At 42.5% G+C, this 15,093-nt stretch overlaps 1 protein-coding gene and 1 long non-coding RNA gene across 3 annotated transcripts in view; one reads left to right on the top strand and one right to left on the bottom strand.

Moving 5' to 3' along the window:
* Positions 1–9,745, top strand: part of LOC131576966 (uncharacterized) — a 97,113-nt gene extending 87,368 nt beyond the window's left edge. Inside the window, exon 3 of the long non-coding RNA XR_009277119.1 lies at positions 9,584–9,745. This is a non-coding gene — a long non-coding RNA (uncharacterized LOC131576966). The remainder of the gene's footprint in view (positions 1–9,583) is intronic.
* Positions 1–15,093, bottom strand: part of PLCB1 (phospholipase C beta 1) — a 336,286-nt gene that overhangs the window by 52,057 nt on the left and 269,136 nt on the right. For both annotated transcript variants that reach the window (XM_058834148.1, XM_058834149.1), the window contains exons 24-31: positions 14,763–14,895; positions 13,902–13,955; positions 13,170–13,389; positions 9,878–10,058; positions 7,713–7,789; positions 7,533–7,622; positions 5,372–5,429; positions 4,288–4,374 (exon numbers count right to left, since the gene is read on the bottom strand). In XM_058834148.1, coding sequence (XP_058690131.1) covers positions 4,288–4,374; positions 5,372–5,429; positions 7,533–7,622; positions 7,713–7,789; positions 9,878–10,058; positions 13,170–13,389; positions 13,902–13,955; positions 14,763–14,895 — 900 coding nt within the window. The remainder of the gene's footprint in view (positions 1–4,287; positions 4,375–5,371; positions 5,430–7,532; positions 7,623–7,712; positions 7,790–9,877; positions 10,059–13,169; positions 13,390–13,901; positions 13,956–14,762; positions 14,896–15,093) is intronic.

A 15,093-nucleotide genomic window follows, 5' to 3' on the forward strand; every position in this document is an offset into this window, starting at 1 on the left:
TGTGGTGGACAGAGCATTGTTGCTGTGAGTTAACAGGGAGCTGAAGCAACACTGGAATACTCATCAAAGTTCCTAAGGGCTGCTCCCTTCCAGATGGGCAGAGAGTGGCTCTGAGGGCAGCTGAAATATCTTCTAGAAGTGCTGAAATATCTTCTAGAAGTGCTGCAGGACACATTTGCTGTTTGACCCTCCTGCAGGGAACAGCTCCATTTACCCCAACAACATCACCTGCACCAGGTGATCTCAGAGTTTCACCTAAAGCACCAAAGCTGCAGCCCTGGAGTTACAAGAGGCTCTACTGCTGTCAAAGATCAGCATCTTGTTCATTTTGCTCTGCAACTTGAATATGTGTCATTCTGTGCCTACATGAATTTTTCAGGTACACTGTTAGTGTTAATTTTTGATTGGATGTGGAAGTGTCAACTCCCACGGGGTACAATTAATAACACTTGCCAAATTGGGAGATAATAAATGTAGGAAAGTGATGCATCAGGTGCTTGTATTTTCCATTATCAAGAACAGATTTATGGTTTTTAAAATTTTTTTTCATTACACTTTTTGAGGAGAAAAAGGAATTTCATACCTTAAGGCTGTATATTCTCTTCATTCACTTGAAAAACCACAGAGGTGCAATGCCTAGAATAAAGTCTGCCTAGCTGCTGTTGGATCTTTTCCCACAAAGCCCCACCCTGAATTGTTCCATTTTCCACATCCCTCCAGGAGCCCAGACCACCTGGCAGGCCTTTGGCTACTCTGGGGGTGTGCAGAGCAGAGCAGCTATGGGCAAAAATGTGGGCTGCAAACTGAGGAACCACATGAGTTACACCTCCCTTGACAGCTGGGGCTGTAAGAACATGGTCCACTGGAGCCAAAAAAATCCTGACAACTCGGCTGAGAGCAGGAGCTGAGGGCAAGAGCACAGGAGTGTCAGTATTACACTGAGATTTAAGTGTAGAGAGTGTAGCTCTGACCCACAAGAATGAGTAACAAAAGTCTCATTGATTCCAATTAGAGAAGGCTTGGGTCTATTTACTGTAACTGAGTCGATTCTCAGAAAAATAATTAATTCCTTGTCATGTCTCACGTGTATTGATTTTTGTAATTACAACGGAATTGGAGGCAAGGGTGCAGGGGGAAGGAAATGCACTTGATTTGTGTTTAATTTGATGCACAAGCTGTCAAGGACAAAGCGATTGAGACGCCGTGGCCATGCCCAGCCTGGATGCTCTCTGTGCTCAGATGCCGTGTGCCAGACGTGCTGGAGTGCAGGATCCAAAATCACAGCCTGCTCTGACATAATGCAGTGCACAGAGCTGGCTGGCTGCAGCAGCCTCCACAGCAGGCAGGAGAGATGCCCAGGGGGAAGAAGATAAGGACAGGACAAGCTGAATGTCTATCAGTGACTAAGAGGAGCAGACAAAGCAGTAGGATGGGAGAGAAAGAAAATACAAGTTGTTGCTGATAATAGAGCTGCCAGTAGATAATGCAAGGAAAAACAAGGAGTGAGAGAAAAGAAAATACAATATGGCCTTGCTTGGTAATGATGCTGTTAGGAAAAGCCAACAGGAGGGAATCAACTTTGTTTCCCATATAATTTCACTAAAATGGCAACTTAGGGAGCTTTTACCCAGAGGCAAGTCAGCATTTGACTTCTTAACAGGTGACAGTCTCCTCTCCCAGACATGTTTGTGGGAGCAGCTGGCCTGCTCCACACACACAGATCTGATTGGAACATTCAGTTTCTGTAGCATCACAAAGGTATTGTCATCACCCACACAGACACACAAACACCTTTTGGGCTCACTAAAGCCAATGCCTGCCCTGATCCCTGCAGGACCACAAGAAGCTGTTTCCAGCCTTTTGCCTAAAAGTACCAGTTCAGGAAGTCTCCAAATCTCATAGGAGCAAAAAAGCTTTTTCTTTTACAATAGCCCTGCAAATGAAAGCTGCAAAACAGTCTCACATCCAAACACTAGAAAGAAATGATATATATGAGGGGAGAGGCAGAGCTTAAGGGTGTAAATCAGTCCTGAGTTAAGTACTTTCAGCTAACCATGTGGTATTTTAAACAAAATGAAACAAAAAAGCCTCCAGGACAGGGAACTATTCTGCATCCAGTTTGTGAAGTTTCTAAAACCTGTTACCTAAAACGACAGCACTCAAAGGCAGATTTTCTCCTGGTGCCCTACCCACACCACAGGAGAGGAAGCTGCAAACTCATACTTTGAGAAAAGCCAAGAAAATGTGAGAGGTTGTGGCAGTGTGTTGGCAGCACTCGGTGACACGATATCCTCCTGGCTGGGAAAGAGCTCTGAGCAAAGTCAGAACACAACAAACTGTGAGGCACTAATAAATAACCAAAAGGCAGTGATGGATGACAGCAGCTCTGTCTCCAGTGGAATTATTGGTGAGAATACTGAAAATTCTTTCCCTCTTAATATATTAAACTCTTTGTTTGGGGCCGAGTTGATGCTGCCAGAGAAGTCTTTTAACACAGCCAGCATAAATTTCAGTGGGTGTTTGAAGCAGGAGAGCCTGGGTTGTTGAAAAAGCAGCCCCCAGAAAGGCTGCTGCCTGCAGAAAACACATCAGCCTTGCTCAGCTGGGAAATCATTTGATCTATTTTATATCATCCACTCCGTCACTGAGGAGGCAAATATGGGTATGAAATATGGACACGGAGCAAAACATAAAAAGAGACTTAATAAAATGAGTAATTATGTTTTCCCTAAACCCTCTCATGCAAGCAGGAGGCACATACCATCATAAATTCAGCACAGTGCCCGTTTCAGTGTGTGGGAAAGGGAAAAGGCCCTGGAGCCAGGCCCTGTGAGCACATCCCTGCGAGGAGGGATGGACAGGGCAGGGTGAGGAGCTGGAACTGTGGCCAGAGGCAGGAGGAGATGGGAATCTGGAGCTGCTCTGTGCCCTAACACTGGGCAGAGAGAGAACTGATGAAAGAGTCAAACATGGCTGGCGCAGCACCTTTCAAAATTCAGCTCAAGTCCTCAGTGACAAATTTCTAGTGCTTTAAGCTACATCAAGAAATTAAAATAAAAAATAAAATAAAAATAAGGAAGGACACAGCAAAACAGAATAATAAAGTACCCAAGGATCAAGGAAAAGCTGGTGCTAGAAGCACTAACTGATTATTCTTTGGCATTTTAAATTCCAGTGTTTAAACTGCAATTCACAAGCCTGCTAAACTCATGATCCTACAGCACCAAACATAAAAATATGTATACTTTTTACACCCAAATGCCCACAATACCAAAAGGTTCCAGCTTATTTCTAAACATGTTTTTAAAAAGATGAGTAGAAAACTGGAAATGCAAACATTTTTATTTTCCCAAACTATTGTAAACTTCTGGCTATTCAGCCCTTAGCCTAATTTACCCTCTGGCTACTTCACAGAGATGACATGACAACAGTGACTAACTCACAGCCAGTGCTAGAATTCAAGCTGTAACACAGGCACAGAAACATTGGGACTGTGGACACAGACAAGGAATGAGAACTGAAGCCAAGGACACACGTTTGAGCAAGAGCAGAAAAAATTAAAGCAGACATGACACAGTGGGCTGTGAAGAATTACACTTGGATATGAACCCTGCTGAAAACAAGTCTCCCTCCATGTGGAAGTCTGACTATACCTAGGTCTTCCTACAGGAAAATCAGGTACAAGTGCAGGACTCTGAACCTTCTCCACTGAAGTTGGTGGCAAAACTTCCACCAGCTCCACTTGGAGCAAGAGTGAGCCCCCAGGCTTAAGGATCAAAACATGCATTTCAAAATGTTATGTGTAGATGCAGTGAATAAAATCAAACAGAGGAAATCCAGCAAGCAATGTAGAATATAAAGCACCATTATTGTAAAAAAGCTGGTTGTTTCCCAGAGAAATCCATCCTGATGGACGGTCAGCAGGACCTGGGGGCAGCATGCTAAGGAGATATCTCTCTTTCCTTTCAATGGGAACTGTGTTTTGCTTCTGTGCAGCTCAGGCACAGGGGAGGGAAGGGCACACTCTGCTGGTCACAGCACCTTTTACACTGACAGCTTTTGAACAACCTGAGTGCTGAAAATAACCCTCATCCCACGCCACCTGGAGCTGAGGTGGTGCCCACACCAGGCTGCTGCTGACTTCTCTCCCCCTGAGTGTCAGTGAGGGTGGCTCTGATGCTGTCAGTGCATTCTCTCATGTTTAAACATCAGCCTACCTGCTGCAAGAGCTCTTTCTCTCCTGAAGGACAATTTTACCAGTGTAACATATGGTCAAAAACTCTTTACCTTAGGCTTTTCATCCAGTATTTGCTGACGAATCTCCTTGTGTTTTTCTACAAGTTTCTCCTGCCTTTTACTCTGAGCATCTTCTAGCTGTCAGAAAAGAGCAGAGAATCTTTTTGCATGGGTTGCACATCCTCACTCTCCCACCTCCTCCCCAACAAACATTCCACCCATCAAAATTAAAGTGTTCTCATCAAAACTAAGAACAATTCCAATATAAAATTTCACAATTACACACCACTAAGCACAACTGTTCAACAGTTGGGTGTGGACATATCAGATTTCACATCATGTAAGATTCAGGACCAGAAATGTCTAAAGACTTCCTGCAGACTTCTAATGTTATTAAATAATAAATTTTGGGATTCAATTAATAATGCACCTAATAATTCACTTAATAATTCTTACTTCTTTACATAAATGTCAAATTACCATATGCACTCAGACACAAAACCTACTTAGTTTACTAATTCTTTAGGTTGCTTCCTAAATCAAGGTTCTTCTAAGCAAGAATGGGCCAAATTTTGAACCTATCTTTGCACTGAAATTAAGAGGAGAATTCAATGGCTGCACACATTCCATAGTGATTTTATACCCCAAAGCACTGCAGTGCATGATTTCAGCCTGGTGTGAAACACTTCCAGCTTCAGAAAAGCTAACAACTGTAATGGAATTCTTTCATTTGTGTTTACAGAACTCACAGAATGCTTTTTACATTTCAGTAACTATACAAATGCAATTAAAGTTAAAATATACTCTGCAATTAAATGTTCATTGACTTTCCTTATGCAATCTTTGCATTTCTGACACAGCAAGCCTATTAAAAAAATGGGTGCATTTTCCATGAATACACACAGGATATTCAGAGATGAAATTGTATTAAAATCATCCCTCCTCAGCACCATCCCCCAAACGCTGACTAACAATCAATGAGGAGCTGTCTGAAAACCCAGTTTAACTGGAATGTGAAGTCAGCAGGTGTGGAATCTTTATGTGAAGCTTAGAATCCGCAGTTGAGTATCATGTAAAAGATGAGAGGTGACATTTTCTCCCCGCAGACGCAGCACAAGCCCCTGGCCTGACGTACCCTCTTTATGTACTGCACCACCTCCTGGATGTAGGACCGGATCATTTCCGTCTTCTCCCTGGGGGAAGCATCCACAGGTTATTGGAGTCAGTGAGATCACACCAATGCATTTTAACACCCTGCAACCCTTGGTCTAATCAAGGCCATCTTTAAGGATCTGCCTAATTAACTTCTCTGCACTCCCTGAATACATCCTGGTACCAGGCTGCACCTTTATTGCGCAAAGGGCTCTGCCTTCCCCGTGACCTGCACAACATCCCCCTGCTCTTCCCCAAGGGCCTTTTTCTACAGGATAATGCCGTGTTTTCCAAGTGCTGGTGGTGTTCCCACAGTCCCAAATGTCAGCCTGGGAGCTGCAGAGCCCTGAGCAGAGGCACAGTGCCACGGTGTGGCAGAGGAGCAGCCTGTGTCAGAGCAGGCACTGCTGGTGACAGCCCCCCGGGAGCTGAACACAGGGGGAATTGAACTTTATGTCACACTCTGAGAGTTATTTGGTAACCATCAGTCAAAGGCTGAACACAAAAACCCCCAGAGGGGTAAAAATGCACATAAAATAACGATTTGGGGCTACTTCAGTTGATCAGTTTCAGGCCAGTTACTCCAAATCCTGATTGCCTCAGCCAAGAGCTGTGAACTGTTCCTCAGGTGGCACTAAAACCACGAGCATTTAGGCAAGGTCTGGCTGGGTGTAAAAAAATTAAGTAAGAACAATTAATATTAATGGATTATTATCTGTGTAATATTCCTTCCCAAACCTGTGTAAAAGCCTTAGATGAACAAGAGTAGCCAGAGTGATTCCAAAGGGATTCACTGAAGGTCTCACACCTCTCTCTGCCCTGCTCCCAAAGAGAGGACAAGCTGTGTCACTGACAGGGGAAAAATGACTTTCCTATGGAGTTCCCATCTCACCTCTTTCAAGGGCTCTTTGAAAAGCCTGACAGAGGAAAGTCTTTGGGAAAAATGAGGAAAAAAAAAGAAAGGGAAAGAGAAAAGAACTGCTACTTGTCTGTCCCTGAGCCTCTCTCACTAGTGCCTCATTTACCTCTCAGCAAATCATTTCCTACTCCAATTGATTTTTACTGCTGCAGCATTTCCATAATGGCCAACTCCTTTTTTCTAATATTAATTCCATGCCCTCTGAACAGCTCTAACTATATTAAGTATTTCTCCCTCTTTTTCATAATAAATTTTTCTCATCTTTTTTTATAGAATGTTTATTGACATTTTTAATGATTGATTCTTAAACTACCTGAAACACTTCATTGTTTCCTTTCAGTGTTACCAAGTACAGATTCTCTCTTGAGAGGCTCCAAAACCTGTGTAAACCCTTTTACCTACAGAAAACCAAACACAGTTGTGCCTTTGTTACGTGGTAAAACTCAAACATTAGAGGGTTTCTTTTTTTGTTTTGTTTTGTTTGTTCCTCTTGTATTTTTAACTGCTCCAAAGTAAAGACTGGTAACAAGAATAGCAGTGCAAGATTAAAATGCTCCCTTTTCTTTCTGAGCTGCTTGCCAAAACAAATGAAAGAGGACAAACAAACCTAGATAGTGTGCCCTTGGGAAGAACATAATCAACTTGCACAACTGCAGTTTGTGCTGTCTGGGGGTGCATAAATGGAATTAGTATTGCTGTGCCTGCACAGGGATGCTGCACCCTCAGAGCTCAGCTTTCCCCTGTCTCCTCCCCAAAGTGTCACTGGTGCAGGATCATTAGCAGTGACTGAGGGGAGTTTATCCCAAAAACAGAGTAAATCTCAGCCTGGTGCTGCCATTGCTTCTGGAGGGCAGCTTTAATAGAGTTAAGAAGAAAAGACAGCTCACAAATAGAAACCCAAGTTAAAATGAAGTCCAGCCCTGCAGGAACAGGAGCATTAAGGCTATTTGCACTCAGAGGAACGCTGCCTGGATGAACAGCATTTTGGGGAACTGCTCCCAGGAACAAACCCACTCCACACTGCAGCACCTCTGCTACTGGCCCAGGCTCTCCCTGCTCACAGAACAGGAGATTGGATTAGCCCCAGGAAATGAAATTATTATCAGGGAAAGGACTCTGGTGAGGTCTGACTAAAGGCTGCCTTGGATTTAGGGTCGAGACCTTCCTTTGATTTACCAGCTGTGAAAAATCTTGTATAGGGATGTGGATCTAGGGATACACTTACTCTTCCATTTGATTTTTATCCTTGGACTTTGCTTCTGTGATCTTCTCCTGTCTCTTCTTGTCCATTTTTTTCTTCAGTTCTTTCTTTTCTCTAAAGTATAAAATATAAAGGGAAGTTCAAAAAGTATCTCAACAAATCCCACAAGGAGCAGCAATCAATGATAAAGGGAACAGCACTTACTTTTCACATGTTTCTTTCAGTTTCTTTAGCTGGTTGTTCTGACACTCCTCTGCTACATCTGTCAGCTTCTGAATTAGCTAGAAAAAATCCCAAGAAATAACAATATGTATTTCCAGCTAAACATCATAGAGGCAAATTTCCTCAAAAGTCTGCAGCAGGCATGAAAGTGTTACACCATTCCCAGATTAATCACCAATGATCAAAAGCCAGTAAACATTATTATCAGTGTAAACACATTATTAACTTGTGGATTTCAGCCAGAATGGTGCATATCCAACTCACACAGAAACTGCTGCCTCTCTGTACAAGGTAATTCAGTTTCACAATATTAAATGTAAAACCAAAATATATTTCAAGTGTTTTACATTCGCTAGGAATGAGAACGCCTGTGAAAAATCATAAGGGGTCACAAATTGAATTTACACAATGCTAATTGCCAACTGAATTCCTGTGTCACTGAATATCCAGGTTTTAGTGTGAGGGTTAAAAAATTTCCTCTTGTAATGAGGATTATTACAAGGAATGGTTTGGATTTTGGAGTGGTCAGGGGGATGCTGAAAATCAGGCATGACAGCTATGAAAGCCAAGCACAAAGAAGCATAACCCGCATTTTGGTCACAGAATGAACAAAGCTCTGAGCCATTGGTTTGAAATCTGCTGTGGGTTCAATCTCCTTTGTGCCCAAGCCAGTAACAAAAGGCACACCGTGGTGGGGATGCTGACAGCAGAGGAGTCCTGGGGAGGGCTCCTGTGCCAGCTCAATGAACAGTGAATAAAGTGGCAAATGGGACCCATTTGGTTTGATCACCCTTCTAGGTTAAGTCTGATTTTGTAAAATCACCCTCCCAGGGTGATGAGCCAGGAATGTATAACAAGGTATGGTCTGATCCAACTTTTCATTCCTTAGATAAAAGTAGAAAGGTACCAACAATAGGCTCCCCTCTAAAAGAAAACCATCAGAAAGAATCTTTCAGCTGAAAGGCAAATTTTAATTGGAATATTAACTCCTCACAGCTCAGAGGGAAAACTGCCTGAAGGTTCTGTGCTAAAAAATGAATTTACTGTGCCACCACCTAACAGAATAATGCCAGAAATGTAACTTTGCTTTGAGAAATGCTATTTCCCATTTTGCAATGAGAAATGAGTTACCTCATGAGATAATCCCAACGATGTGGGTCTAAAATGTTTGTTTTATAAAAATTCAAATCTCTGAGATGCAGCCACCAGCTGTTACTGGGATAGGGACTGTCCCCCTGTGGTGCAGGTAACTGTGCTCATACCACACACCCACCCTGGAGCAGCTGGGACTCACACAGGGATGGGGATAAACATCACAGCTCTGTGCTGTGACCCATGGAAATCAGTCTGTGCAGGGGCCTTGCTGAGCAATATCCACACACAAATCACTCCTCTGACCTGCTCTTCTTGGCTGCCAGGGCAGAGGAGACAAATCACTTCACCCAACAGGAGGGAGGCAAAACATCAGGTAATAGAAAAAACTGTAAGAGGGGGTTATATGGAGTTGAGAAACAGCTTGCACTCCCATAACACCCTTTAAAAATGTTCATTTCTGCCTACAAACATCCATTAGCATCAGCTTCCATCTGCCCAAGCTCCTCTATTTCAGCTCAGAGGGCCTATGATCCTGCTGTAGTTGTCAGCCAAACTCCAGCTGTAAAAACAAAGCTGACTTGGACCAATGAATGCAAAATATTTCTTTACCATATACAGAATATGTCCTGCATCCCCTTAAAGCACTCATCTGACACAGGAACACTCTTTGGCACAACCCTCTGTCCTGGGGAAAGTTTGAAATTTTCATGGTGTTTCAATTTATTTTCTGGCTAATCCTGGCCCCTTGTGTGTTGCAGGTTTAAAAAAGTGGCAGAACAAAACAGGAACATCATCCAAAAGCTGCAGTAAAACCAGAGTTATGTAACCAGAGGTGGCAAGAATCCTGTTGCCTTTGTGCCTTCCACCCAAAGCCTTCCAAGCTGTTGGAAGAGTTAGTGACAAAGTGACACAACAGCCCCTCGAAGCTGCAGCAGAACACAGGCAAGTGAAGCTCTGGAAGGGACTCCAAGAAGAAGGAAGCCCCTGTAAATGAGAATTTGATCCAGTGCTGTCAGTGCTCACTCACCCTGAGCTCGACACCACAAACCTACCAGCTTGATGTGCTCCCGTTTCTGGTACTTCTCACTGTAATACTGCTCCTGCCTGAGGTTCAGCAGCTGCTGCTGCTGCTTCTCCTTCAGCTCCACCAGCTTCTGGGTCATCTCAGAGTCCAGAGCAGCCAGCTCCTGCTCTATGGTGGAAGAGCTGTGGTCGGGGCTGCTCGTCTCAGACCTGCAAGGACACAGCACCCCCCAAGGGGTCTCAGTCACCAGAACCTACACACTGACTTTATTTATTTAAATTTGCCTTTTTAAGTCAGATATTTATAAGTAATCCATTTCTAAGTTCTTCAGCACCACACACAGAGCAAGAAGTGATTTTAGCCCTAGTAAGTTCAATAATTTAATGAAAAAGAAATTATTAATGATTTATTTATGGGATGGCTACAGCTTTTAAACCTCATTTCACTGACCCACCAGGGTGGTGTCAACCAGACTTAGTATGAGTGAGCTACAAAAGCAACTGCCAAGATTTCCCATGAACAGATGCTCATGGAACTTGTTTATCCACTTCCACACACAACTTGAACTTCAAAGCTGCAGAGCCTTCAGCAGAAAGGGTGAATGCCGAGTATTTTGGAAACCGAGTCATCCTTGCACGCACTCAGCAATAAATTTAAAAGCTTAACGTTACATCTGCATTTACCAAATGCTTCACGTGGCAGGAACATCCCTTTATTTGGTGTTTTCTCCCCCCTGCAGGAAATGCCATGCATAGCACACACAGCAAAGTGCTCCATGGGCTGCTGACTTCAGACACCAGTGGGGAGCAAACCTCAGACAGGCGACTCCCAGGAGGAAAACACAATAAGGAAGCTAAAAAGCAACACTAAGGAACTGTTTGGGTCTGTTTTACTCTTTCTTAAGACAGGAGGAAGGATAGATGTGACTGTGAAAGGAGATATGATGACACTAAACCTCCCAAGAGAAAAACAGGCAGCAAACCCCATATCGCTCTCAGGCCAGCACTAAACCAAACCCAAGGAAAATACATTAAAAAAATAAGATTATGCCGTGTCCCTGCTCTGCTGCTGTGTTTACTGCCATGCTCAGGTGCTAAATCAGTTGCCTGGGAAACGTCAGAACAGCGCAGGAGATGGACAAAACAACAAAACCTTGAACAGGGAGGGCTGACACAGGGAGAAAAATGAGTTTGCTCCTCAGAAATGTGCCGAGATTACAATGCAGAGAACTGGCTCTGCCTTTCTTCTCTCTCCCAGGTTCAAGTGTGCAGCTGCTGTCACTTAGAGTTACTTCACCTGAAAAATTGTGATCCTGCTTTCATCCGTCTGAGGACACGAATCCCAAGGTAGCCTCCTTTTATTTCTTGTATTTTTATTGTATTTGAATATTCTGCTAAGAGGTTAAGTGGTGTCAGTGTGATGGGTGAGGGTAATTTAAACATTACAGAGCCAGGAGACAGCATTAATGAATATTACAGTCAGCATATTATGCCATTACACAACATATATTTTAAAGCTGACATTTCTCTTGCATTTCTGGAAAAATGAAATCAGGCCTATTTCTAAACACTGGCTAAAATCCTGGCTGTTTTTTATGGGACATGATCATTAAAGAAACTTCAGAGCAACACCAACAAAACACTTGTGCATGTATATAAATAAATATTTCAAACTTCCTGCAGACAATGGCTTTACTGAATCTTGGCTTAATTTTAGACAAGGGCATAAAGCAGAGATTGCTCCTGACCAGAGACAACACATTTTTATGGCCATCTGATACAGGGACTCCTGTGAAGTCATGATTTATAATTTGCAGTTACAGGCAAATAGTGTCAGCAATAATTTAAGCTGATAAAATCCCCTTTCTCCTTGGGATGGAGTGCTCTGTTAGAAGTCTGTTGCTTGAGATAATATGTACTTGCAAGCTTGAAAATCCCTGAAAACATATTCATGCCTTTTTTAAAATTTAACCTCCAGACTTGTCTGTATCTGCACATAAAGCTTCACGTCTGTGACGCCACTGTGGCAGCTCCACGTAGGAGACTGCAGGGTTTTACTGCCTGACATCATCAGTGGTTTGCAGTCAGATCACAACACAGGAAAAAAACCTCAAATCCCTTTTTGCTCAAAAACAAATGAGTCATTTTATTTATTCAGCTTGATTTTCTGCTTAAATGTGAATAGGAGGAAAGACAGAAATGTGCTGTTGTTTTGCCTGCCACTGTCTGTCACACACTTTGGTGATGGAAAACACTGCAGATAAAATATCCCTGTGCTTGCAGTTGACAGCCAGTCATTAAAAGGGAGTTTGTTACAGAACCTGGAAGCCTGAAAACTGGCAACAGTGAAAGCCAGCAGAACACAGATATATTGTGAGTGTCAACCTATTATTAAGTTCAATGACATTCTGTCATCAGGAAAGCTGAAATGAATAAGCTCCTGCCCAGGGACAAGTTATGGCCTGAGTCCCAGTCACTTACATTTAGAGGTACCATCAACAAGGTTGGCAGCCAGGGCAGGCTTCAGCTTTTTTCTCTGATCATCTTCTACCAAAAAGTAATTTTTTTAAAAAAAAGTTCATTCACTATCATCATATTGAAGAACTGCAGCTACATCAATTTCTTGTAAAAGTTAAGAGGATAAGCTTTTGTGCTTATCTAGTTACTTTAAAAAATAAATGATGTAAGACAAAAAGGATGCACCAATGGAAGAAATCAAAGTTCAGTTGCAAGATTATCTGACATGGATTGGCTCTGTGTGTGTATATGCTTTGCAGGAGTTATGAATTGATCTTTATTAACCTACACTTCCTTACATTAAGAACAAGGCAATAATTGTGGAAAGCTTAGCAAGAATTTACTGTAGCCTTTGCATTTCAAACCAATAAAAAGAAATCATAAATAAATAAAAAGAAATAATTAATAAATAAATAATATAAAAATTGTTTCAGGACAGAGAAAGAGACAGGGTGGTGCAAGAGTTGGAAAGAGAAAGCACAGAAGGGGTGTCCATGCAGAGGCAAAGCCAGGCAATCATCAAGGGATCCCCAAGGGGTCTGGATCAATCATCATTCAAGCAGAAGTCAGATGTTTATAATCTCCAGGTGCTACTTTCCCCTAATTCTACATCTGATGCCTTCTACTGTGGCCTGAGTTTTTCCAAGGCTCTAACTCGGAGCCAATGCTCTCATCCCCTATTAACCTGCTGCTTTTGATTTTTTTCTGTGCTCTGTCACCTCCATATGATTTCTCTAGTGTAAAAGAAGGCCTCAGTAAAGGTCTCCAGCAGCACAGTGATGAGGCAGGCTGTGTTTCACCCACCTTTTCTTGCTGTCCCTTTTTGCAGTTTTCTCTAGCACTGCTCTCCGCCGCAGGTAGTCGTTCTGGATCTCGTTGTACTTTGCCGTGTGCTCTTTGATAAGGTCGGTGGTTTTCTTGTGGTGCCTCTTCACCAGGTCCTTCATTTCCTTGTAGTGCTTCTTCTGAAGTTTAACAAAGGATTTCTGTTGTTTTAGCTCCTCAATGGTCTGTGCTTCCACTTCTGCAATGATAATAACAAAAGCCTCTTCAATTTTCCAGCAGTGCAGGATTTCAGTCAGAGGAGCCAGGGATTGCCATGAGCAGGAATGAAACAAAGCCTGCTTGTTTACTGTGGGTAAAGGAAATGTGGCATGAACTGAGTAGTGTTACCTGAAATAAGCTAACTGGATTGAAAGCACTGGGATAAAACGGTTCCACTCTTACTCACTACATTCAGAACAAATTTAGCTTCTGTTCTCACAATAATGCTGCTCTTTTTCCTGCGTTAGACGCTAACTTGGTACTTGTGAAACGACAACAATTTCAACAATTCCCTGCTGGCACCCATCCCATGAAATGTGCACAAACATTGCTTACTTCAAACCTGAGGAAGAGCACTTGGCTTGCACATTTTCCAGGAGTTACTGCAGTTCTAATTACTGGAAGAAATGCTGGGTGGCCTGTTTCATAAAAAAGATGTTTTTCTTGACAAAAAGCTTATCATTCATGCAGTGTAACCTGTGTAATTGTTACCTGTGAGGACACTCTGGATAAGATCTTCTGTCTTTGCAGGTGCTTTCACGGAACCTAGAGGTAAAAGAGATGTTTAATTCCAATTCTTTTAAAAGAACAGCCCTGACTGTGCTGCTTGACTGAGTGTTACACAGGACACACCCTGACATGGGCAGTTATTAATCACTAGAGAAAATATATCTTTGGAGCAGGAGAGGAGCAACATGGGAAACATCAGCCCTCTGGCCCAACACAGAAAGGTGACCTTCCAAAAACCCACCTGAGCTGTGCTGTTTTATTGATAAGTAGGATTGAACTCCCTGATACCACTCACACAAGTCACTTGAGTGGAATTAGGCTGACAGTACAACTACATTACATGTTATGATGTCACTGCAAAAGCCCTGCACACAGGATGAATCCAGCTCCTTGCAAGTCAGTCAGATCCTTGCCTATAGAGTCATAAAATTATAAAAATTGTGTTTTACAAACATTTGCTTTAGGAGGTGTGTCAATACAAGAAGTGCCTAAGACTGTTTTGTGTGTGGAGTAAGATGTCACTACGTGCATGAATTTGGTAGAGTTGTAAAAACAGTTCCAAGAGATTTCTGCACTTGCAACAACAACAAAAAGCCCCAGGATGTTTTCTTGCTTGTAATGAATTTTAGTTTCACCACTAATGCTACTGTTAAGTAGAAGACATTTGGAGCAGAGAAAAGTGGTGGGAAAATTTCTACATCTTTTAGACAAAACAAACACACACAACTTCCCACCTTTGTTCTTTAAACACAAAGCACTTGAAAAAATATTATCCGGACATATTTTTAAAAGATGGGGCTGCTTTTTTTTCTTTCCCTTTCTTCTGTTGCTTGTATTTTTTACCTGGTGCTGGCTGGCTGTGGACAACCTGAGTTGCTGGTTTCGGTGTGAGGGAGGCAGTGAAATTTACCCCATTTTCTGCTGGTGTTGGCCTGGGTTCATTGTTAGCTTCAGATGGTGCATCCCCATGGTCAATCTGAAATCACATGATAATTCACATTATTCTTCCCAATTAACAGACTAAATCTATTTGCAGGTCCAGTTTAGCCTGGTTCTTAAATATAAAATTCTGCCAATGTTGTATCTAAAAATCATTCTAAAATAAAACAGAAGAAGACATCCTCAAGAGCTGTGGTAACCCAGGTGGCTCATTTGTGCAGGGTAAATTTCAAGA

Source organism: Poecile atricapillus, chromosome 3, assembly GCF_030490865.1.
Source record: "Poecile atricapillus isolate bPoeAtr1 chromosome 3, bPoeAtr1.hap1, whole genome shotgun sequence".
Classification (NCBI taxonomy): domain Eukaryota; kingdom Metazoa; phylum Chordata; class Aves; order Passeriformes; family Paridae; genus Poecile; species Poecile atricapillus.